Consider the following 25761-nt stretch of genomic DNA (forward strand, 5'->3'; position numbering starts at 1 on the left):
AGAGGCTAAAGCTTTTGCATGTCTCAAAAAACGCCTAACTGAAGCGCCTATCCTAGTAGCTCCCGATTGGTCTCTCCCTTTTCATGTGCATACTGATGCCAGTCAATTGGCTGTGGGTGTTGTGCTGACTCAGCCTAGTAAGGAGTACAACCTGGATCGCCCTGTTCACTATGCAAGTCGCCTACTCACCAAGGCAGAACGCAACATTAGCACCATAGAAAGGGAAGGTTTAGCTATTGTGTATGCTCTGCAAAAATTTCAGCATTATTTATTAGCGGTCCACTTCACAGTAATTACTGATCACCATGCCCTGCGCTATCTGCTCAACAAGCCGCAAGTTGCAGGTCGAGTATGGCGATGGCTACTCCTATTTCAAGAATTTGATTTTGAAGTGGTACTCAGGCCCGGCAAACATCATGTCCTTGCTGACCACCTCTCTCGCATTCACATGGGTGAAGAAGCAACAGGGATTGCAGACGACTTTCCAGATAGCAGCCTCTTTAAGGTGGATACCACTCTGGAATGGTACGTCGATGTTTTGCATCTACTTTCTACTGGCGTGTACCCAGAAAACGCTTCTCCACTGCAGAAACGACGACTATTGTTGAAGGCTAGGCCATTCACACTAATTGGGGGCCAGCTATACAAGTCAGGACAGGATGGTGTTCTGAGGCTGTGTGTCTCCCCTCATGAAGTGGAGTTTATTTTGGAGGATGCCCATAGTGGTCCCACGGGTGGCCATTACCCTGGTCATATTACTACTCAGAAGATTCTACAGTGTGGCTTATGGTGGCCCTATATTTTTCGAGATGCAATTGCCTATGTAAAAGTATGTGATGTATGTCAGCGTTGTGGCCCCAAACCAAGCAAGCAGTCCAACCGTCCTCTGTCCCATGTCCTCCTGGTATCCAGCAGGATCAGGTCCTGACGAATGAGTCTAGTAATCTCCACCCGTGTAAGAGACATCGAGGGTGCTTGAAGAGAGTACTGGAAAGGGGGAAGCATGTCCATGGTGAAACCATGCGTCTGAAACCATGATGTCAGCTGTGGATACCAGCATGAAGTGTCCCCTTGAAGAGCTAACTGTCTGGAAGACTCAAGGGCCAGTCTAGCATATTTGTCTCTAGCATATTTGTCTCTAGTAGTATCCCACAAGCTGTGCACAAAGGAGACTGATCTGGTAAGTGCCTCAATCTCCATAGGAGGGGCAGTTAGCTCTGCTCGAATGATAGTGTGGGGTACGGAGGCCTTGGCTTTGATCAGTCAAGAGATCATAGATACGAAGGGCCTCTCCATACGTCTCCAACCATCCTAGCCTACAGAAGGTCCCCATGTTTGCACCCCATACAACATAGCTGAGGCTACTAAGGTATCAAAGAGCCATAACTTTCTCCGAGGTTCCTGGAACTGAACCTGCGAACACATCCTCTCCAAGCCTCCCATGGCCGCAAAAGCTCTAGTCCGTCTAGTCTCTGCTGCTCTCCCCATAGAGAACCTCGGCCCAGTGAAGACAACCCCAAGGTAAGTGTATGCATGTGTATACTCTACAATCTCTTGACCATATGTGAAAGTCGGTGCTGATCTCCTGATGCACTGTGGTGTGATGTTAAACACCATAACCTTGGTTTTACCAAGGTTTACAGACAATCCACTATCCTCTGCAAAATTTGTGTAATGCATCCAACTATCGCTGCATACTCTTTCGTGAGTCAGAGATCAACACAATATCATCAACATATAACAACAATGGGATCCACGTCTCTGCCAGCTGGGCACCTCTATCACCCTCTCTGTCAATGTAATCAGACACCTCATCAACATACATACCAAATAGAGTAGGAGACAATGGGCAACCCTGTTTCACCCCAATGGTGGAGTGAACTAAATCAGATATCCCCTCCGGAGTGCGTACATGTCCCATCATTGATCTGTATAGAGCCATAATCCCCCAAATCAACACTATGGGCACCCCCATCTCCTGCAGTCTACACATCAATCGAGCTCTCGGTACCATGTCAAATGCTTTGCGGAAATCCACAAAGCTACAATAAATCTGTCTCCCGTGTGACCTGCCCTCCTCAATGATGGTTCTGAGTTTCAGAATATGATCAAGAGTGGAGAAGCCTCTCCTGAAACCGGCGTGGCCCTTTGTTCGTCCACCCTCACCCTTTGCGCAATTACTCAACTGCTACTCAAGAATGGATGCATACAACCGTGCCAATGTGTGCCCAACCATAATAGTGCGGTAATTCCCAGGCTCTGTAGGATCACCTGCTTTGAAGATAGGCACAATAGTAGACAATCTCCAAGTCTCAGGTAACCCCTCACACATGGCAGGATTGAACAACACTGCAAGAACCTCTACCAACGTATCTCTAGCATGAGTAAAGTGCTCTGCTACTAGACCATCATGATCATATGCCCTACTGGTCCTCATCCTGTCAATGGCTCTCTTTACCATCTCAGTGGTAAAGAAGGTGCTGGTAGGTGGGCATGGCTTTGTAGGATCTGGAAGGGGGTCCTGTCCAGGAACCGTATATAACAAGGAGGCATACTGGCCCCACACATTAGGAGAAGTAATCATTGGGGGAGGGGAGTGCTCATGAAAGAATTGCCATGCCTCTCCTGAGTCTCTACTCAAGAACAACTGATACAAGTCTCGCTCCATCTGGGCTAAGTAAGCTCATTTCTTTCGTCGCACAGGGCGTCGGGAAGCAATCCGAGATTGTCTGTAAGTCATGACTCCTAAAAGAAGATCCCTCTGAAGCTGGGCTCTCATCTCTTGCACTCCTCATGATACCAACTATTCTGGGGCATGCTCCTAGAATATCGCCTCCGAACAGACTGAGTGTGTGGGTGTGCCTCTGATGTTGCACCATGCAGTATCTCAGTCAGTAAAGTGGCGCACTCCTCCATTGAGAGTCCAGGACCAGCTGTGCATAGATGGCTATAGATCTCCTCTGTATAAACTGAGTCAGTCTCTGGTGTAATTAAATAATGGGTATGTTACCTACCTTCTGATGTTTGGGCTGTTCTATACTGAAATGAAACAGAAAATGTCAAAAGTGCATGATCCATTGCTATGCCCACTCGTCTAGCTCCCACTATGAAATCTTGAATACAAGGAATAAAACTCGGTCGTGCCATAACATAGTCCACTGTACTGGCCCCGTGTCTGTGTGGAAAGCATGTGAAACCGGCTGCTCCAGGAAATCGCTGTAAGCCATTAAGTATGGCTAACCCACAAGGTTGTACCATACGTACTATACGGGTCGTGACTGTACGTACTGTACGTCGTGCTGTATGGATAAATTTTTTAGGTGCGTAAAAATACGTACCTTTGTAAAAAAAATAATAAATGAGAGGAAATTTAAGAAAATTTTATTTTCCTCGTTAGAGGATTAACCAATCTATATCATGCAAAGTACTTGGGGACACATTACTACACACATTATCCACTAGAGATTCACTTAACTTCAAACAAGTACCAACCTTCAAGAAACAATATACATTGAAGACAAGAGAACTCAGAACAATGACAAACCTTCAAGCATGAAGCAATTGAACAAAAGGTAAGCTGCTGACAATAAACTCAGAACTGTAGAAACAATGCTTCAAATCGATATCGAGAGTCCAGTAGCCTAAAAGGGCTTTAAATTTTTTTAATTAAAAAATCATCGTACTGTACGATCCATACGCGTACTGTACGGATCAATACGGACGTACCGTACAGTACGGTTCCACACGTACGTATTGGTACAACCTTGCTAACCCATGTGCAGTCGTCATCTCCGTGAGGTATTTCCCATACTCCGTCTACTCTCTGTCATGTGAGCATCTGTCAAGCCCCAACTCACCCACATCCAGCTCTCTAAGCGTCTCATCTGAAGTGTTGAGAAGACTGTCTGAGAGTTTCTCTTTCGAGCATTGAAGTCCTCTAGGAGGATGATATCAACATCCCTAGAAAACTCCCATATATCATTATCTAGTATAAAGAAAGGCGATTGTCCTCTGGATGCAGCATATATAGACGTACTGGGGGGGAAGTAACATATGGCAATGTATAGAAATCGACCTATGTCAGCTCTCAGCCTCACCCACATGTATCTAGCATGATCATCTCTCTGTACAATATGTAGTAGTAGTTGTAACTCCTCCCTAAATAGCACTGCTACTCCTCCTGAACCTCTACTCCCATGCTCAGACTCGCAATTGTCCTTTGGGTTGTCTCCCATGTGTATCCCACCACATGTGGCATAAGCTGTTTGGGGGCCTCATGTGTCTCTGAGAAGAAAACAATGTCCCTGTCTCTGAAATTGTCCTCAAAGGCACCAACGTCCAACCTTATAGATCCATTACAATTCCAAGTAGCCATCTTCAGTGTGGTCCCATAGGTCTCACACCGTCATGTAGAGCGCCGCTCTACAATCACCACCCGACCATCTCTGTAAAAGGCCATCTTTCCCTTTTCCCTTGCCGCCGTAATCTCTGGCATTACCTCTCTCATAGACGCAAGTTGTGAGAGAGTGAGATCATCACCAAGAAAAATACCTGTCTTCTTAAGAGTAGGCCTCTCTCTCAAGAAGTCCTTCTCTTCCAAGGAGGGGAATCCTAGTATGAGAGCTCTCCCTTTCGAAGATTCTCCCGGGCCATCACTCTTCTTGCCTACTCTCCATGCCTTTGTGTTGAAGGCTTGTCCACCCCCATCATGGATGTGAGGCTTGTGACCTCTTTTTCCACATTGTTTATGTCCTTGAGGCCGGTTACCCTCACATGTAGAGCCCACATCCTTCTCCTTTGTTCGTCTTCGAGGGTCATGTTAATAAGAGTGGGTGTACAAGGAACTTCCTAACCTTTCCCTTTCTTGGCAACCTCAATCCATTTCTTTGCCTCCTCTACTTTCTTTTGTGTTGTAGAGATGACCGCGCCCCATGGCTTCTTCTCCTCACCTGTCACAAGACGGGCACCACGTGCCAATAGAAAAGAATAGACTGAACTGACTTTTAGCACTTCAACAACAACTGAACTGAAAGAGAAAGACAACACGCGACACGGAGTGGTGGAATTCCACCCCAGAGAGTATTGGCCCGAAACCTTGGCGTCCCTTTCGGTATTTCTTTGTATTGCATCAACATAGTACAAGCTAGTACTCCAGACTCTGCACCTTCTCTAGGAAGCATGCCAGAGAATGAGCCCTAATCTCATATTTAAAGGCCCTAGGCCCCAAAAGAAGGTTATAGTGAAAAGCCTTCAAACTCAAAAGCATCTGGTCCAAAAGCAAAGCCAAAAAGCTGCCAACATAAATCACGGAAATCCGTACAGCTTGCCACGTCATCAGCCAGCGCAAAACGTGGAAATCCATACAACCTGCCACGTCATCATGTCAGCGCAATTTTTGGAATTCTGCCACGTCATCAATTTGTGTGTGTGGGCAGATCTTGCTTTATTTTAAGTTGGTAGGACTTCTTCTCTATTACTTGTTCTTCTTAGGGTTTAGGCCCCTCGGCCGGCATCTGTAAGTGGGCTCCATTCCTTAGGCTTTGACACATCAGTAGTTTGTGACACCACCTTCCTTGATAACCCGTATTTCTTCTCTCAGGGTATTCAATTCTTCCATCATGGATGATTGAATTTCGCCTTCTTCGAGCTGTCCACTTTTTGCTTGTAGATTTCGGATGATGGAATCTTGGATGACCACTTTCTCCTTGAGCGAAGCGATCCTCCTACACATGCCATCTCTTTCTTCGGTCCATCTTTGAAGAATAGTGCTCCTCTCCTTCCTCCACTCTTTAACTTTGTTTGTCCATTCTTTCATTTCCATCTCTATTGCCGACATCATTTTCCCTGTTCGCATGAAAGAGGCTTTGTGGGCGGCCGGCGAGGGATGCATCTTCTTATACGTGAGGGAAGCCGTTGGCACTTCTTCGACGCTTCCCATGATTGAGAGAGAGAGAGAAGAAGAAGAAGAGAGTCTAAAACAACAAATAAATGTAAGAAACCCTAAAAAACAGCAAGAGACGCTTGTGAAACTTAAAAAAATAGCAAAACACAGATTTGAAACCCTTAAAAACAGCAAAAAACAGTGGCAAACCCCTAAAAAACAGGAGGAAACGATGTCAAAACCCTAAAAAACAGTAAAAAACAGTGACAAAACCCTAAAAAACAGTTTTAAAACCCTAAAAACAGCAAAATAATTGTGACGAAACCCTAAAACAACCAAAAGCCAATTTCGAAACCCTAAAAACAGCAAAGAAGAAGTGGCGAGACCCTAAAAACAGTGAGAGACCCATGAGAGAGAGAGAGAGAGGAATGAAATGAAATGAAGTGTTATATTAACGTCTTCAAAAGGCCAAAGTGACCTATGAGACCAGAAAGTTACAATGTGGTGGATCTGATACAAAGTCAGAGTAACAAGATGACAAAAATGAAATGAAAAATGTCACAATAAAATACTATGGAATCTTAAACTACTAGGTGTGAACTAAGCAGCTAGCTGGGATAGCTAGATCACAAGAATCCAGCATCGGTCGTTGGCGGATCTCATCAATCTCCTCCATGGTCAGTAGTCTGACCAGGCGTCGTGCATGTCGAGCCAAAGTGATCCGAATCCTCTGATGCAGCCTCCACCGATGCTGTGTAGTCCTCCGTAGTCGTGGGCGTTTGGATCTCTCCAGCTCAGTCGCTCGGTCGATCAGTGTGCCTCTGGTGTGAGATGACGAGCTCTGCTGTGGTAGTAACTCCTCCGGGTGTCCAGTGGCAGCTCTAAAGAAATCTGTGATCTGTCTCTAAGACTGGCTAGCCTCTCCTCTCATCAGGCTCTCTCTGTGTGTGCGTAGCTCGAGCAAAAACAAACCCAAGCATCTCTGATCCTTGTACTGCATGACTGTGGAGAATGGTCCAAAGCCCTCTCTGAACAAGCAATGGAAGCGGCCTCGTATCTCGTAGTAGATGGGGCAGTGGCATGCATAGTGCAACTCTGTCTCAGGCTTGATGTCACACAGGGGGCATATCCTGGCCTCTACTGGTAGTCCGCGGTATCTCCTAGTCTCGATCCGCAGCTGGTGTGAAGATGTGCGTATCTGGCCGATAATTGTATCCCATGAGACAAGTTGGTGTCCATGTATCTTGGCCTCGTCACAAAACCATCAACCGTAAGCTGGAGGAGATGCTCTTTGTAGAAAGCCATCTTCGTGCCCAGCTCCTGTGCTGGCTGTATCCATGTCCTCCTGGTGTCTAGCTGAGTCAAGTCCTGGTGGATGAGCTTGGTGGTCTCGGATTGTGTAAGAGTCAGAGAGGGTGCATCCAGTGAGTACTGGAAGGGAGGCAATCTGTCTATGCTGAACCCATGCGCCTGAAACCATGATGTCATCTCCCCATACCAGCATGTTGTATCTCCTGCATGGCTAACTGTCGAGAGGACTCAAGTGCAAGACGGGCATATCTGTCTCTGGGAAGTTCCCACATGCGGTGTATGAAGGAGACAGATCTGGTGAGCGCCTCAACCACTAGTGGGGGGGCCGCTAGCTCTGCTCGAACAACAGCACGTGGTACTGAGGCCTTGGCTCTAATGAGCCGCGAGATCATAGAGACCAGAGGCTTCTCCATGTCCCCCCATCCATCACTGCGGCCTGTCCTCCTGTGATGATCTAATGAAGGTCCCCAAATCTCAGCTTCATAAAGCAATGCAAAAGCCACCAGAGTGTCAAAGAGCCAGAGCTTCGTCCGAGGCTCCTGAAGCTGAACCTGTGAACACATCCTTTCCAATCTACCCAATGCTGCATGGGCTCAGGTCAGTCTAGTCTCTGCTGCCCTCCTCAATGTAAATGCTGGCCCACTAAAAACCACTCCGAGGTAAGTGTACGCATCTGTATACTCCACAGTCTCCTAGCCGTATGTGAATGCTGAGGCTGACCTCCTGATCCACTATGGGGTGGTATTAAATTCCATGACCTTGGTTTTACCAAGGTTGACGGACAAACCACTTTCTTGGGCAAACCTATTCAAAGCATCTAAGTGACGTTGCATCCCCTCCGGAGAGTTGGAGATCAACACAATATCATCAGCATATAACAATAATGGAATCCATGTTCCTGCCAGCTGTGCACCTCTATCACCATCTCTCTCAATGTAGTCAGAAACCTCATCCACATACATATTAAATAGAGTAGGAGAGAGCGGGCAGCCCTGCTTCACCCCAATAGTGGAGTGAATCGGTGTGGATAGACCCTCTGAGGTGCGTACCTGCCCTACTACTGACCTGTATAATGCCATGACCCCCCAAATGAGCTCTGTGGGTACTCCAACCTGCTGTAATCTGCGCATCAATCTAGCTCTAGGCACTATGTCAAATGCTTTGCGGAAATCCACAAAGCTACAATAGATCCGTCTCCCATGCGATCTACCCTCCTCAATGATGGCTCTGAGTGTCAAGATATGGTCAAGAGTAGAAAAACCCCTCCTGAACCCTGCCTGCCCAGCCGCGCGTATCCACTTCCTTTGTGCCCATCTACTCAGCTGCTGCTCAAGAATAGATGCGTACAACCGTGCCAATGTGTGTCCAATCATGATAGTGCGATAATTCCCAGGCTCCATAGGGTCTCCTGACTTGAAGATAGGTACAATAGTAGATAGGCTCCAAGTATCAGGCAAGCCCTCACACCTTGCACACTTAAACATCACTGCTAGAAGCTCTGCTAGATCTCTGGCATGCGTGAAATGCTTAGCCACTAGACCATCATGATCGTATGCTCTCCCAGTCCTCATCTTGTCAATGGCCTTCCTCACCATCTCCCGCGGTGAAAAAAGCACATGTGTGTGGGCATAGATCGGGAGGGTCGGGAAGGGGGGGCTACTCAGGAACTGTGTATAGAGATGATGCGTACTGGCCCCAGTCCTCTATAGAAGTGATGGCGGGGGGGGGGGGGAGTGCTCCTGAAAGAGCCGCCATGCCTCGTGTGAGTCCTGACTCAAGAATGGCTGATATAGATCCTGCTCTAGCCGAGCCAAAAATGCCCTCTTCTTCTGCCGCACTAGGCGTCGGAAGTCAATCTGTGACTGTCTGTGAGTGATGTCCCCAAAAGCACCTCTCTCTGAAGTCTAGCTCTAGTGTCCCGGCATTCCTCATCATACCAACTGTTCTGGGGCATGCTCCCCGAACGGCGTCTCTGCTCAGGCTGGGTATGTGGGTATGCCTCTGCTGCTACATCATTTAGTGTCTGTGTCAATATAGTAGTAAGCTCCTCCAGAGGTCGCCCTGGCTCCTCTGTGCATAGGCGTCTGTAGATCCCATCTATGTATACAGAGTCTGTCTCCCTCGTGAAGATGTAGCGAGTAGGGGCTGCTGTCCGTAGCCTGTGTGCTACACTAAACTGAAAAGAGCTGGTCATTGACACAAGAGCATGATCCACTGCCACACCAACATGTCTGGGTCCAACCGTGAGATTCTGGATACTAGAGATGAGGCTCGGCTGTGCCATGACATAATCCACTGTGCTGGTTCCATGTCTGTGTGGAAAGCATGTAAAACCCCCCGAAGCGGGAAATCTCTGTAGGCCATTCAAGATGGCCAATCCATGTGCAGTCCCCATGTCTATCAAGTGTCGTCCATACTCAGTGTGTTCTCCATCTTGTGATAGTTTGGATAGGCCTGTCTCTGCAGCATCCAGCTCTCTCAGCATCTCCTCTGAAGTATCATAAAATACTGTCTGATGATGGGCAATCCTAGCATTGAAATCCCCTAGAATGATGATGTCACCATCTCTAGAGAACTCCCATATGTCATCATCCAAAATAGAGAAAAGGGACTGTCCTCTGGGTGGTGCATACACTGACGTGCTCGGAGGAAAGTAGCAAATAGCAATGTAAAGATATCTGTCTATCTCTGGTCTCAGTCTCACCCACATGTACCTAGCTTGCTCATCTCTGCGGGCTCTATGTATCAATGGCTACAACTCCTCCCTGAATAACACTGCCACTCCTCCTGATCCCTGCCCTCTGTGCTCTGATCGTGTCTCCTGTCTATAGGAGGCAGTCTCCCATCTATATCCACTAATGTGAGGCATAGACTGCCCAGGGGCCTGATGTGTCTCAGAGTAGAAGACAATGTCTCTTCCCCTGAAACTATCCTCAAAGGCGCCCACATCAAGTCTCATAGATCCATTACAATTCCACGTGGCAACTTTGAGTGTGGTCTCATGGGTCTCGCACCGTCATGTGGAGCGCCGCTCTACAATCACAACCCGGCCATCTCTGTAGAAGGCTGTCTTTCCCTTCTCCCTTGCTGCTTAAATCTCTTACCTCTCTCATATGCGCAAGCTGTGTGAGAGTGAGGTCATCTCCAAGGAATATGCCCGTTTTCTTTAGTGTAGGACGCTTCTTCAAGAAGTCTTTTGCCTCCATGGATGGGAAACGGATGATTAAAGCTCTCCCTTTTGAAGTCTCCCCATTGCCTTGTGTCTTCTTCCCCACCCTCCATGCCTTTGTATGAGTAGCCTCACTACCCATCATGCGGAGAAATTCAACTTCCCCGTCCACATCATCTCGGTCTTTTAGACCAGTTACTCTTATATGCAAAGCTCTAGTTTTCCTGCGCTGTTCTTCTGCTAGAGTCATGTTGATGATTGTAGGAGTGGGGACAGATGTGGTTTCTTTCCCTTTGCCTTTCTTAGCGACTTCTATCCACTTCTCGGCCTCATTCGCCTTCTTTTGCGTCTTCGTGATCACATCCATCCACGAAGACGTCTTTACCATCTTTTGTTTCTCCTCCTCTTTGATCATCCGTACCTGCTCTTTGATGACCTAGATTTCCTCTACTACCGAAAGCTGGAATTCCCCCTCCTCTAGTCCACTGCTCGCTCTATCAGCAAGTTCTCGCTTAAGAGCTGAGACCTCTTTTTTAAGTGCTTTGGATTCCGCCTTAAGTGCTTGTAACTCTGCGTGCAGGTCCTCTTTCTCTTTCTTCCACTGCGCGGCTTCGTTGAGAAACATTTGAAGAAGGTTGGCCTTCTCTTTCCACCATCCCTCCATATCTGCTTTCTAGTCTTTCATCTCCCTCTCCATTTATGTAATCCGCTTGTTTGTAAGCACAAAGGTTGCCTTCGGATGGGGCTTACACACCGGCAAAGCAGTCATGACCTCCATCAAAAATACAATCTGCACTTCTGCCAAGTCAACCCACTATGTCCACATCACACATACATCCCTGTCCCGCATAATGTATACATAGCGTTTCCCCAAATAAATCATACATTCTTGATGTTTGCTTTTATGATTTTCTGCAGAGTTTTTGTCAGAGTTGTTTTGCCTTTTGTAAACGTGTAGGTTCTTGCACTTTCTTTCAAAAATCTCCAACTGAAAATTGGGGGATTTTCCTGTTTTAGAGAGAGAGAGAAAGAGTGCACGCTGCATTGAGAGGCACCCACATTCACTGAGAGCGCAAAGAGCACGTTACACTTTTCCTTCTACAATTCATGCTGACATTCCCTAAGTTAAATCGTTGTACTCTAGCTGTGGATGCCTTGCCATGACACTAAGTAACACATGACATTAAAGAGAGGGGGGTGATGGGATCGACGGCCCGGAAGTGGACGCGGGAAGCCCGAGGTAGATTAAACCCGGGCGCGCGGGAAGCCCAAGGCATATTAAACCCGAACGCGCGACAAGTCAACGCGAAAATGTGGACAGACGTCGACTCGATTTGAACCCAGGGCCTCGTCGCCCAGATTGAGACGCATGGGGTAACCATCCCACCTGCGTGCACATGCTGTTACCATGGCCCGTTTTTTTTGGGTTTTATTATTAAAACATAGGCGCTGCCCGGGTTTAGTCTGTGGCCGGGTTTAGTTTTTTAAGTGTCCATCTACGGCTGCAATCTCCCTGATTTTTTGTGCGCGCACTTCTCTATCCTCGATCCCCTTACCCCCCCCCCCTCTTTAATGCTATGTGTTATTTAGTCCTGAGGGATGCCTTGGGTACTACCTACCATGGATATGCAAAGCTACCCATCAGCTCTGGCAGATACAAAGACTTATTCAAATTTGTCACAAGCTACCACTATGCAAGCTTGTTAGGAGTCGTTAAAGTCATCACATTGATCTTAGTTTTGTAATTAGCAAATTTATCCATGGATGCATTATCATTTCTTTCTGCAGACCACTACCCAAGTTGTCACACCTACTTTGCCTCCATTGTGTAATGCATATGTCAGAACCGTCCTTACTCTTTTCGCCAGCTCCTCTATAAGAGAGAACGACAGACAGATTTTTGGCCGTCTTTTAGTACTTTAATGCTCTTGCTATTTCCTTTAATTGGTGCCAACATCTCACTTCGACTTACCCTGCATAGTAGCATCATCTTGCGATTGGAGCATCTCAACAACCCACTTCATGATCGGGGCTACAAGCAATTAAGCGCCTTGGCTTTCCTCTATGGAGAGCCAGACTGTTGTCTCATTCAAAGCATCACACTCCCCAGCTCTCACTGCCACAGCCACTTCGCCTTCCACTTTCCTGTGTCACGACACATATCCCGCATAGCCAACAATTACACCACACCCACTCTCCCCCACCAACCCCCCCTTCACATCACCTCTATTTATTACTATCCGCTCCACCCTATTCCCTTCCTCTACGCCTGTTCCTATCCTCACTCCTGCCACCACCAACCCCGTCACTCACTCACACTAATCGTTAAGTCATGCTCTTATGCACCTTCTTCATCTGAGCCCTCTTTTCTGTACTTCACAAGGCCAGTCCCTTTCTTACAGCATTCCGAAGCAATTTCAAAGAATGAATGGAGGGCTCTAATTTCCATGGCAGATGCATTGCATATGCTGAAGGTACTCATCAGATGCATTGCACATGCTGAAGGTACTCATCAGCTGCATGGTGCGCACTGCGACATATAATGCTATATATCGGGAGCTCCTACAATATGCTCAGCAACTCTTCGTGAAGGATGTTCAGATATAGTTCGTCAATGGGATCATATCACATGTCTAAAGAATTAGGTAGCAGATCTTAGGGCTGTGAGAGAGGATTTCAGGCAGGAGCTGCATTATGTATTGCATGATCCTGCACTGGTCCACAGTGCTACGGATGGAGTCACTCTTGGTATACTCTCTACCGCAACTCCACTTAGCACTGATACTCAGACTGGTTTCCATGACCATGGCTACTACTGCTGCAGGCAATCTGATGGATTATACTACTTTTGCTACTATGCTGCAGGGTATGGGATCTTTGTCATCTGCTATCGAGAGTACAGAGATGGTCGGTAGTCAGGGTGGTACACCCTAGATTATAGGGTCAGATGGGCATACCCATACGGACTACACACCACCGAAATCGGTCTCATCACAGTTCGCTCTGCCACCGCTGGCTCCTTACCTTCAGGAGCGTGAGGCATATGCCTCACACATGGTACTTTTGGGAGGTTTATACTGGACATACAGTGACACTGAGAGATATCGCTATAGGCCCAGACAACACTAGGCGAGGGGCGCCAGACACAGATCACCGCATCCTTTCAGAGATCCACTCCATCTCGGGGCCCACACAGCAAGGAGTCAACCTCCAGAAACCAGAGACACTCGAGGCCAGCAGGAGATGGAGAGCACCTGGTTCTGGAACACCCTATCTCTACCAACATGAGATCACAGAGATCAGAGACTAGTTCCACCGTGAAACTGCAGAGCGACTGACTCAGCTCAGATCAGTCCCAGTCTTTTTCTTCAGGGAGCTATTGACACCGCCATCTTTGATGTGTACCATATTACACCCCATTATAGTACAAGATGGAGCTAGCTAGAGTGCATATCATGCTTGTACACCCTTCACATATAGTTCTGTATTCTGAGCCCCTAGCAGTAGAGCTCCATCCATCATAATCACCGCTCATCAGTCTTTAGCTTTTCCTTTTTTGGGATGACAGAGGATATACCACACACGTACATTGATTTATCTCATAAGCCGGAGTTCAGCCTTTCAAAGACATAAAGAAAATCTTTCTTTTTTTCTTGCTTCTCGTTTCTTAGGATGCTGTAGGCCTGAGGCTGTATGGACTGGCTGAACATGACAAGGCTATACATTCTGTTTTCTTCAGAACACAGCTACACAGAAGTGATTGTCTTATCACTACATGTGAAAAAAATCAAGAGGAAGATAGATTTACCGTTCATCACACAATCTGTGCTGAAGTTACTGTGCAATTGTTGATAAAGGTTTTTCCTCTGCATGCATTGCAATCTGTCTTTTACAACACCATTTGAAGTACTTATGTTGGCTTTGGTGTTGAGAGCTTGCAATGCCCGACTTAGAATGTGTTTAGCGAGATTATGGTATCAGACCTGTATAGGTGGTTATGCTTCTTTCATGCTGAACCTATGCCAGTTTTCTTGTAACTTTGTGGTTCTCAGGGAATTATACCAAGCAAACCTCATTGTTTTGAATAGCTTGACCATGAGATCAGTAATCGTGTGCTTTTACAATTTCCGTAGGTGCTTGGTTTTTCTTAGATGTGGGTGTAGATTAAGAAAAGCAACACATCTTGTTCTTTCATTTCTTCACAAAATTTACAATTGGGTGAGGAAAGTGTGACACAGGACTGTAGTTGCCCTATCATCATACCATACAACACCATGTCGACCTAATCAATACTTTTCAATGGATCGCAGGTTCTTGGAGCAAAGTGGTGATGAGGACAAGAGCACTGCTTGTTGTGGGAATTCTCATGGTGTTCACCTTCATGGCTCTCATCATTTGTCTGTTTATCTTAGTAGCATGCAGACAAAGAAGATCAAAACAGAAAGTAAAAGGATACCTTTATCAAGAGAGTAACATGGACGCATCACGGGTAAGTTGACTTCAGTGGCCTATTAATAGATTCGATGTTCTCTATTTGTAATATTTCAAGTGTGCAACGGGAAGACTTTACTCAAGACCTAAAAGGTTGGAGCTTAGTTCTAGTGTTAAAATAATGCCATCAATTGCACAAAGATTGCCCTACTGAGCAATGAAATCTGCATCCAAGCATCTAGAGAATGTTCATTAACATAAGAGGACAAAGAACCTTGATTCAGCGTGCATAATCAATGTGTATGTGAGCCACCTCTACAAGAATCTTGAAGCAATCAAAAGCAAGGCATTATGCTGCTGCCAATGCCACAAGGGAAGACCTCCCTTTGGAATAAAAGATAGAATACCCAAGCACAATGACTCTGCCATCTGGTATCAAGTATCTGCTGGAAACCGCGCAGTATATGTACATACACAGTGCCCCAAAATCCATAAAAGAGCTAGCACAAGAACCCATCAGATCCTGGGTAAGGTCCACTGGGCCTAGGTATCATTGGGGATTTTCATGTTCTAAATTTGTGATGCTGGATAGAAAAACTAGACACCAGCATCATAGAATGATTAAAGCTATTATTGAGCGCCACAAAAGGAAGATGCCAAGGCATCTTAGTTATGCAGAGATACATCTTCCCATGAGACTACCATAGTGAGATTTTCAACGATATCTTATATCGATCGAGAGAGGGAGGGGAAGCTTGATGGCTGTATTCATCAATATCTTATATCAATCAATTGAGAGAGGGAGGGGAAACTCGATGGCTGTATTCATGATTTCTGGATGACTGATAATTAACGCGATGGCTGTATTCATCGATATTTTATATAGATCGATCAAGAGAGGAAGGGGAAACTCGCTGGCTGTATGCATGATTTCTGGATGACTGATAATTGTAATGGAGTGTGTCTGATAGATGATTTTGGTCTATCCTAGTCATGTCTTGCTTTTCTCTCTCTCCTCTTAAATACTTGAGAAGCCCTTATTTGTCCTTCAAATGTATCATGGATTATTTAGGTGGTCTCACTTAAGAGGATTATTTGGCTTGCCTATGAGCATGCTCAATAGGCTAGTTCATTGCTTTGCAAATGTAGCTACAACGTGGCATAAGTTGTGCAGCCATGCCCGTCCTTTCTCTCAGCAATCTCATTTTTTTGTGGAGTCGCTCAACATGCAAATCGCTTCCCAAGTCCATTCTTTTGCATATAACTAGAGACTCATTGTGGAAGTACTACTCGGACAGTCTTATGTATTTCACTTGCAAACCTCACTCTGAAAATGATTGAAAATCTCACTCTTCTCCTTCACAAAATACAAGTGTGGGGCTGCTTGGCTTTTTTTTGTGTCTACTCACAATGAATGGAAAATCGAGGGGGTGAAAGGTAACTCAATGTGTGTTGAAATTCTTTTAGCAGTGCTAATCTTCATCTCTAAATTTATTTAAGATACATCTGAATCTTCTTCATTCTCATGTTTTAAGAGCTGCTAAAATCTATATGGTTTCCCTTTCCTTTTTTATTACAGTTCTACAATCCAATGTGGATACCCTCAGCACCCTCTAGCCCCAAGTTTGAGTTCTTGAACTCTTCTAATCCCCATCATTATAATCTGCAAAAGAATGCCTTGAAGCAGGGGTATGTAAAAGAACTTGTATTTCAAAACTAGCCTTGTCTTAAGTAAAATGAGTCATTTCATGCCAATTGACAGTCAATTTCAACGTGAGAAGAGTCAGAGCAAGGTGAGTACCAAAATTTTGCTTCAGAATAAACTGATGATTGTTGTCTTTTCTTTCAACCAAGGTTGTCTGATGCACATGAGGAAATGGAGGCCTCACTGGGATTCCACATAAAGAAGCATTGGGCTTCTATCAAGAGCTTCAGAGGTTTGTCCTTCAAAATGAAGTTGGGAAGGGCACGTGACGAAGGTTGAATGTGATTGATTGTTACCGTTCACATGCTTGGTAAGCAAAATTGGTCTCATATTACATTTGATTTGATTAAGGTCCTACATTGTGGTGGGACTTATACCCCTTGAATCTGAAGTTTGCAGATGTAGCAGTTGTAGACCAAATATGAGCATCCTGGAAGTTGTCAATGGGAAAAGGTGCAGTTGATATGGATGTCAGTGTTCTTGAAACATCTCTTGAGACTTTCCCTAAAGGGACTATTGTCATAGGTGCCAACAATGCCTCTTATCCAGGCAAGGGAGCTAGAAAGGTTGTTCTTAATGCTGTAGGTGGCCCAATTTCTGATGCTTTGTATGTACCTGGGATAAAGAACCTTTGTCTATATCCGCCAGCTAATCCAGGCGTCCCTCTTCTCGTCAGAAGAATTCTTCTCTTCGCTTTTATCTCTAATACATGTAATACAGTGTTCTCCTTTATGAGTTCTTGTTTTCCCATGATAATCTTGTTGATAGTGCAAATCCATTTTCTGAACCTGTCTGATTCCCACTACTCTGTTGATAATAAAAGTTGGTTTTTATGAACTCTTGTATTTACCTTTTTCTTTTCATGCACGATCTTTCTTAAACCTAGGAATTCAATTTCTAACTTCGGTAAACTACCCAACCTTCCTCTTTCAGGTGTCTCATCTTTCACTCATCCTATTTTTTTGCAGTCTCTGTCTAGTGTGACTAAAATTCCATTCTCTAGCTCAACTCTGCGCACCACAGTTTAGTCTACTTTCCCCTATGAGATAACAATAGCCTATTTCGAATTGTCAGCAAAATCCAGCATAAATTTTGCAAGAGATTGTCTTGTAAAACTTCTGGTAAACCAATGGTTGAACGGCTTGCAAATCCTTCTGTTCCGAATCTGCATGAAGAGTTTCTTGCAAGGGCAAGAAAGCCTGCTTCTTTCAAGTTTAAAGTGGTCAGCTTAGGCTTCATCATCCGCCAGCCTCTATCTGTGATTTTTCCAAAAGAACACTAGAGTCTAGGAGTAACTTGTGAGCACAGCAGAGCCACAATCTATTTCTTTTCTGACTGATCTTTTCTCCTTATTCTGGAAGAAGAAGAACAGCATTAAAGTAATGAAAGACACGGTGGAGTCCCTACTTCCTTTTCCATTCTGAGAGAGGCAGACTAGGATGACGCACATTCCCCGAGACGCTCTCCTTCTACTTCCGTCCCTAGTTCTATTGTACCGGTGGTCAGCTCTGCCATTCCCGATCCACCTCTTTATGTTACATCTACGGCCTCTCCCTCACATGCCTCTACCTACTTCTCCCGTCTTCACTCCTTCCACAATTACTATTTCCCACACACCACCTGTAGTTACCTCGTCATCTCTCCCTATCTCAGGTTCACCCATTGAGCATTTTATTAGCTCATTTTTAGTTTCCCTTGAGAGCCCTACACGCCTAGGCTCTACCACTAGATCTTCAATTTGTGGGAGACTCTACTTCCTTGTTCCGGCTATCTAAGGAGATCTTGTAGGAGTCAAAGAATGCTATCGCTACCATTCAGCTAAGAGCAGAGTGGTTGGCTGCTACTTACCAATGCCACTCAGCCACATATGCAGTTACGGAGGAATGCCTGCGTGTCACCGAGAGTGCAATAGCAGACATAGATGCTACAATATTTGCGTTGCGCCAAGCCTTGAGAGTGAAATCTCAATTCATTGACGACCTAAAAGCTCAAGTTCAGGGATTTCGAGAGATGCTATTACAAGGAGATATGGGGGCTCAACAACACAACGCCAGAGATTACCATATTCCGATTACTATGGGGATGGATGGACTGGTTCAATGAGACAAGTACAGACTCCTATGGGTTATGGGCAACCAGGTCCTTCTACACAGTTTATGGAGGGTGCTCAGTCTCAGCATTTTGACTACTATCCCCATGGTTTCAGCAGCCCGCCCACAAGACACAAATGAGCCGACATAGAGAGTATCTTGTGAGGGATTTGTTGGTGCACACCGCCATGGCTATGTCAGTTGGCAGGTTCAGTTCCATCCAGGGAAGGTGCTTCCATCTGTCGCTCAGCAGGTGGAGGCTACTTTCACAGAGGACCAGTTGTCGAGAGCAGGGTGAAACCGCCTACGATCGTTCTTATGGCTTCACCTCTGGAGGTAGACTCTTTGGGTGTTGCAGTGGCAAAAGTAGCGACAACACTCTTTCTGGGTTAACACGGTTGAGAGTGCGTACCTCAACATCATTGTGTGTGCATATGTAGTTCTTTTTTCAGTTTACTTAGTACATGCAGTTTCCTTTCACTATTTTCAGTGTTTTCTCTCATTGAGACGGTGAGTGGTCTTGTGGCAGGCAACTTGTAGTAGGGATACAGTGTCACTTGCATAGGACATGAAGTTAGTTATAGCTGGTCTGGGTTCATACTGGACGGACTCTCGCCTAGGTAGTGATGCGTGGCAGAGATACGGGTGGTGGTTTAGTGGACACCGTGGCGAGATCACCACCACCATAGTTTGGAGATAGATTTAGCTGGACTGGATATTTTGCTGCTGATGGTTCTTTATGATTGTATTTATGTGTAGTTGGTTCTAGTTGTCGTATGCTTCATCTACTTTCTATGGTCTAGCATCTTGAGTCTTATGTCTTGTGTCTTGTGTCTTGTGTCTAGTACTGCAGATTTGCACTCTCCCTACACACTGGAGCCTCGACACCCCCATTGTACCTGCGAGTCCTAGCCTTGAGGTTGAGTGTGCTGCCAGCCAGAGTCTGTACTGGTTCCATGAGTTTGTTGAGTTCCATTGAGTTATGAGTCTGTTGTTGTGCCTTCGAGTTGTTTGTTCCATTACTATGTTGTGTTTTCTTTCTGTTGGAGTGAGGTTTCACGCATATTGCACTAAAGAGCACCCACAATAGAGAGCACGACATACTTTTCCTAGTACAATAGTTGGTATGACGAGGATTGTAGAGAGATGAGAGCACAGCTTCAAAGGGATCTTCTCCTAGGAGTCATCAATCACAGATAGTCTCGGATAGCCTTCCGGTTTTTTCGGCGCCTTGTGCGATGGAAGAAGCGAGCGTTCCTTTCTCATATGGCGCGAGACTTATACCAGTTGTTCTTGAGTAGATACTCAAGAGTACAGCAGGCTACAGTGTCACTTTCACAGGACACACAGTTAGTACGGTTGGTCTGGTCTGGTTTACACTGGACGGACTCTCTGGGCTGGGCAGTGACACGTGGCATGGATACGGACAGTGGTGTAGTGGACATCGTGGCCACCACCACTCAGTTTGGAGATAGACTTAGATGGATCACATTTATGAGCCGTTGGTGGCTCTTATGGTGGGACATATGAGTAGTAGCGGTTGGGTCATCATTATCATCTTCTTCATATATGGTCCAGCGTTGTCGTCTAGAGTAGTGAGTCTATACACATAGCACGTCTGCACCATCATTGCAAATCTAAGCCTCGACACCTCCATTGTACCCGTGAGTTCTGGACTGGAGCTGAATGTGCTGCCATGCCAGAGTTTGTACTGGTTGCTTTGAGATAGTCGAGCTCATTGTTTGTTCTGCTGCTGTGTCTCTGTGTTGATTTGTTGTTATCTATTGTTTCCTGTGTTTTCATTCTGTTTTGAGTGAGATATCATGCACATTTCACTAAGGAGCACCCATTGTAGAGAGCACGACACACTATAGCAGGCTACAATGTCACTTTCACAGGACGCACAGTTAGTACAGTTGGTGTGGTCTGGTACACACTGGACGGACTCTCTGGGCTGGGCAATGAGAGATGGCAGGGATACAAACGGTGGTCTAGTGGACATCGTGGCCAGGTCACCACCACCACTCAGTTGGGAGGTAGACTTAGATGGCTGACATTTATGAGTTGTTGGTGGCTCTTATGGTGAGTAGCGGTTGGGTCTAACGCGCGGATAGTGTGTCGTGCTCTCTACAGTGGGTGCTCCTCAGTGCAATGTGCGTGACAATCTCACCCAACACGGACTAAAAACGAAGGAACAATAGATAACAACTGAGCTCACAGAGACACAACAGCAGACCAGAACATATGACTCGACTATCTCAAAGAACCGATACAGACTTTGATGTGGCAACACACTCAACTCCAGCCCAGGACTCACTGGTATAATGGGGGTGTTGAGGTTGAGATGTGCAAGGATGGTGAAGACGTGCTGTGTGTATAGACTCGCTACCTAGATGACGACGCTAGACCATATATGAAGAAGAAGATAATCATAACCCAACAGCTACTACTCATGTCCCACCATAAAGAGCCACCAACGGCTCATAAACGTCAGCCATCTAAGTCTATCTCCAGACTGAGTGGCGGTGGGGTTAAGGGACGAATTGGGGAGAGAGGGGCGAGCTGGGAGAGAGGGTAGGGGGCGAGTTGGGGCGAGAGGGTGTGAGAAGGTGGCATTGTATATGAATTCCATGGTCCATTGGTGAAAGAGGAGATGCTACAGAGCGCAGCAGTTGATGGACAACATGAGGAGGTACCATGAGCAAGACAACAATCATGAGCAAGGAATTCATGAAGCAGGACGGGCTTTGTGAAGGGAGATCGCTAGACACAGCTTTGTTTTGTTCGAAGAAGCAGACACTAATGGGGCTGATGTTTAAGGGGTTGTGAACTCCTGCAAAGGAGATTTCTTCCCGCTTATATGATTCTTCATAGACTCACCAAATTCAAAGGCTTCCACCAAGGTCGCATAAGGAGTAGCTTGTATGACCTTCAACCTTTGAGCTGGCTCAAATGGCTCATTAGGTTTAGTTATTGTGGAAACATTGGAATAGGGTGTACCTTTAGGCAAAGAGTAAATAGAGACTCCATAATAACTTACAAGGCATAGATTTGGTAGCATCCAACCACTATAACAGATCCTCGTGTGACCCGTCAGGTGGAGTAGGCTGTTCCAATTCAAGGCTGGTTGCTAGGAACAAAGAACTATGTTGCATGACGGGATCCATGCCTCCTTCTAGGCGAATGGGTTGCATCGGGGAGCCAGGAGTATGTATCCACATGGCATCGTTTCCCCAATCATGAAGTGCTTTAGTGTGTCGCAGCCATGGTCTAGCGATGAGCAATGGAAATCCGCCCTCCACCTGTAGGAGACGAATCACAACAAAATCCAAACTAAAAGTGAAATCTTATACTTGCAGAGCACCTTTTCCACTATGCCCACAGGGTATACTGTCCTCTGGTCGGCCAATGTTATTGTGAGAGGGGCAGGTTGAGTAGACTGTAGGCCTAAAGCCATCATAATGAACTCAGGCATCATATTGATGCTAGATCCACCATTCACAGTTACTACTGAAAATTGATGCTCCAAGACGGACACTGTCAGGTGAGGGCTTCTATAATCAGTGAGGGGAGCAGCTGGATTGGATATCATATAGGACTCTGATGGTCGCACTAGGACGTGCCCGCCACTAGGACTTGCTTCAGGGTAAAGTGACTGAATAACAGCAAGGGTGTCACTTCTAAAACTCACATCTAGTCGTAGCACGTCATAGAGGGACACTTGTTGGAAGGTGTTCTTCAAGACTATCTCTGTTGTAAGATTTTCCTGTTCTACCAGTGGTTTCTCTGGTACCTTGATTATCTGTAGATCGGAAACAGCTTCCAAGAAAGCTTCATCAATATGGAGAGCAAAGATTTGGATTCTTTCATGGCACTGGGGGATGGCTTGTTAATAGTTGAAGGCAGGGTATTTACTGGTGTGAGAATGTGTGGGGGAGTTGAAGTTGCTAGAATGCTAAGAGTGAGAGCGGCTCTCTGGGCCCAGGTGAGGACGCCCGCTGGCTCCTCTACCAACTGCAACTTCTCTTGAGTGGTAACCACATGGGCGGAAGGGGGTGGTTGAGGAGTGGGGCTCACTGCTATCAAATTCAGCTTGGGAAAGGTAAACTCATTTTGGCTTTGACTTGGGTTCGCAGCCGCGGATGCATGAAGTTTAGGGCAATCTTTACTGTAGTGATCCTTCGTTTCAGGGCAATGATGGCAGGGAGGGGACCCTTCGGGCAAAGGGCTTTGGTAATGACCATATTCCCCGCATCTGTAGCACAAAATGGGCCGATTCAATGGGCGAGTCGAAGGGCGAGGTGGTCCTTGCTCCTGGTGCATGGAGTTGGAGGTGGAGGCATAGAAGCTTTGAGGTGATGAGGGAGCATGGGTATGATAAAAGCTCTGAGAGGGAAAAGTGCTCTGCATACCTTGCATAGGAGGGGCTGTCAATAAAGGTGGCATGTGGTGTGGATGGCCACACGGAGAAACCATGTTGGATGCAGGTGTTGGCCCTTGTTGAAGAGTAGGACCAAGACTTTGTTGTATTTGTCGCAATCCCTTGAGGTAGTAGCAGTCCTTGTCCTCATGCCCAAACTTTTCGCAGAAGTGGCAATAAGCCCGAAGGGGATAGTCCTGTGAAGGGTGTCCTGGAGAGCGACACGAGCTACACCATACCAAAGCCTTAGTCTCTTGCTGAGACCGAAGCTCTTCTAGCTCCCTCTTGATTTGATCCAAAGCCTAGTGATGTGGGGCCTTCTCCTGTCTAAGAGAGATTGATTTCTCCTCTTGAAGAGATCGTTGTAACTTTAGGGCTTCCAATTCCCTGCGGAAAGAAGTTAACGGATCAGAAGGACTTTCCGAAAACATTGAGGTGGTCTCTACCTGAGGGGAGTTGGCGAACAACTTCCTAGCTCCCTCTATCCTAATAGCAGCCGCGACAAACTCCTCCAGAGTTGCGTTAGGTTGGAGTTTTTGCTTGGAAGTTTTGGGAAGAGCCTTCTCCACCCACTCCTTAACCATAAATTCCCCTGGTTGCTGAGGAAGCTTGGCAACCAGAGACTTGGTTTTAGTCATGAGTTCTGCAAAAGTCTCCTCTGGCTGGAGCACCAAGTTGGCCTACTCGTCCAAAACCTTTTCCTGGTAGTCACCTGGCCTGAATGCTGCACAGAACTGTTGTCTTAAAGCTGCCCAAGTTGCAAAATGGTTCTCTGCAAACTGAGTGTACCATTTGTCTGCTAAGCCATCCAAGGTAGATGGAAAGAGTACCAAATAAGCATCTTCTCTATTAAGACCACGACCCCGATAGAGAGATACAAACCTCCTTGCATGGTCGTCTGCATCTTTTGAAGAGAGTCCCTTGAAGGTAGGAAACTTGATGTTTACCTTGGCCAAAACACTGGCCAACGCCTCCATGGCCTCTTACTCACGAGCTCGTTGCTCAATAGCTTGTTGTAACAAAATAGGAGAGAGCTTTACCAGGGAAGGTGACCTGGAAGATGTGGAACCGGATGGAGGAATGGGTGATGCCGTATGTGGGGGTATGGGTGATGAGGTTGATGGACTTCTACTAGGTACCAAGGGTCATCTTCTAGTGTAGTACTTCAGAGGACTCAGTTGTGCGCTTTGACGCTCTAATGACCGCCTTATATGTGTCATGCAGCGACTACCAATCCAACCAAGCTTTGGGCAAGAATACCTTTAACTGCTTTAATTGGCTGAAGACAGGTCTAGACTCTCCTAGACCAGGCAAGTGACTAGACCCCAGGCTGGACCGGGGACGAGGAGGGACTAGACTAGCGACGAGGAAGACCTAGACTAGGACGAGAGTTGGTTGGACCAGAGCGAGAGAGGACCAGACCAGCAGGCTACACAAAGTAGGCAAACCTAGGTAAAAACCAACTAGCTTCACGATTTGTACCTCAACAGAGAGTGAGACTTCAGTTGAGGTCCCACCGTGATCGCCAAAATGAGAGCACCTGTAGCGCGGATAGTGTGTCGTGCTCTCTACAATGGTTGCTCCTCAGTGCAATGTGCCTGACAATCTCTCTCAAAACGGACTAAAAACAAAGGAACAATAGATAACAACTGAGCTCACAGAGACACAAGAGCAAACCAGAACATATGACTCGACTATCTCAAAGAACCGATACAGACTATGGCATGGCAGCACACTTAGCTCCAGCCCAGGACTCACTGGTACAATGGGGGTATCGAGGTTGAGATGTGTAGGGATGGTGAAGACGTGTTGTGTGTATAGACTCGCTACCTAGATGACGATGCTGGACCATATATGAAGAAGATGATAATCATAACCCAACAGCTACTACTCATGTCCCACCATAAAGAGCCACCAACGACTCATATATGTCAACCATCTAAGTCTATCTCCAGATTGAGTGGTGGTGATGACCTGGCCACAATGTCCACTAGAACCACCGTCGTATCCTTGCCACGTGTCGCTGCCCAGCACAGAGAGTCCGTCTAGTGTGAACTAGACCAGACCAATTGTACTAACTGTGTGTCCTGTGAAAGTGACACTGTAGCTTGCTACAGGGTCATCATTATCATCTTCTTCATATATGGTCCAGCGTCGTCATCTAGAGTAGTGAGTCTATACACATAGCACGTCTGCACCATCCCCGCACATTTGAGCCTCAACATCCCCATTGTACTCGTGAGTTCTGGGCTGGAGTTGAGGGTGCTGCCATGCTAGAGTCTATATTGGTTCCTTTGATATAGTCAAGTTCATTGTCTGGTCTGTTGCTGTGTCTCTGTGTTGATTTGCTATTATCTATTGTTTCCTGTGTTTTCATTCTGTTTTGAGTGAGAAGTCACGCACATTGCACTGAGGAGCACCCATTGTAGAGAGCACGACACACTATCTGCGCTACAAAGAGAGGCATGGCGTTTCTTTCATGGGCACTCCCCTCCCCGAGTGTTAACTTCTCCTGATATGTGGAGTCAGTATGCAACATCCTTATATACGGTCCCTGGATAGACACCCCTTCCAGATCCTCCTGAGCCATGCCCATCTATGTGGTACCTTCTTTACCACTGAGATGGTAAAGAAGGCCATTGGCAGGATGAGGACTAGCAGGGCATACGATCATGATGGTCTAGTAGCAAATCACTCTATTCATGCTAGAGATATGATGGTAGAGGTTCTTGCATTCTTGCTCAATCGTGTCAT

The 25761-nt window shown here is 46.2% G+C and overlaps 1 protein-coding gene across 5 annotated transcripts in view; it reads left to right on the top strand.

Moving 5' to 3' along the window:
- Positions 1-17334, top strand: part of LOC147442268 (protein GAMETE EXPRESSED 2-like) — a 195210-nt gene extending 177876 nt beyond the window's left edge. For 3 of the 5 annotated variants that reach the window (XM_086528497.1, XM_086528500.1, XM_086528501.1), the window contains 4 exons: positions 14672-14850; positions 16372-16481; positions 16647-16807; positions 16890-17334. In XM_086528497.1, the coding sequence (XP_086384623.1) occupies positions 14672-14850; positions 16372-16481; positions 16647-16776 (419 nt within the window). In that variant the 3' untranslated portion in view covers positions 16777-16807; positions 16890-17334. Of the gene's footprint in view, positions 1-14671; positions 14851-16371; positions 16482-16646; positions 16808-16889 lie in introns of those variants that run through there. The other 2 variants (XM_086528499.1, XM_086528502.1) reach the window with 2 other exon arrangements.
- The last annotated feature ends 8427 nt before the right edge of the window (positions 17335-25761 follow it).

This window comes from Adiantum capillus-veneris, chromosome 14 (assembly GCF_014529385.1).
Source record: "Adiantum capillus-veneris isolate H3 chromosome 14, ASM1452938v2, whole genome shotgun sequence".
NCBI classification, from domain to species: domain Eukaryota; kingdom Viridiplantae; phylum Streptophyta; class Polypodiopsida; order Polypodiales; family Pteridaceae; genus Adiantum; species Adiantum capillus-veneris.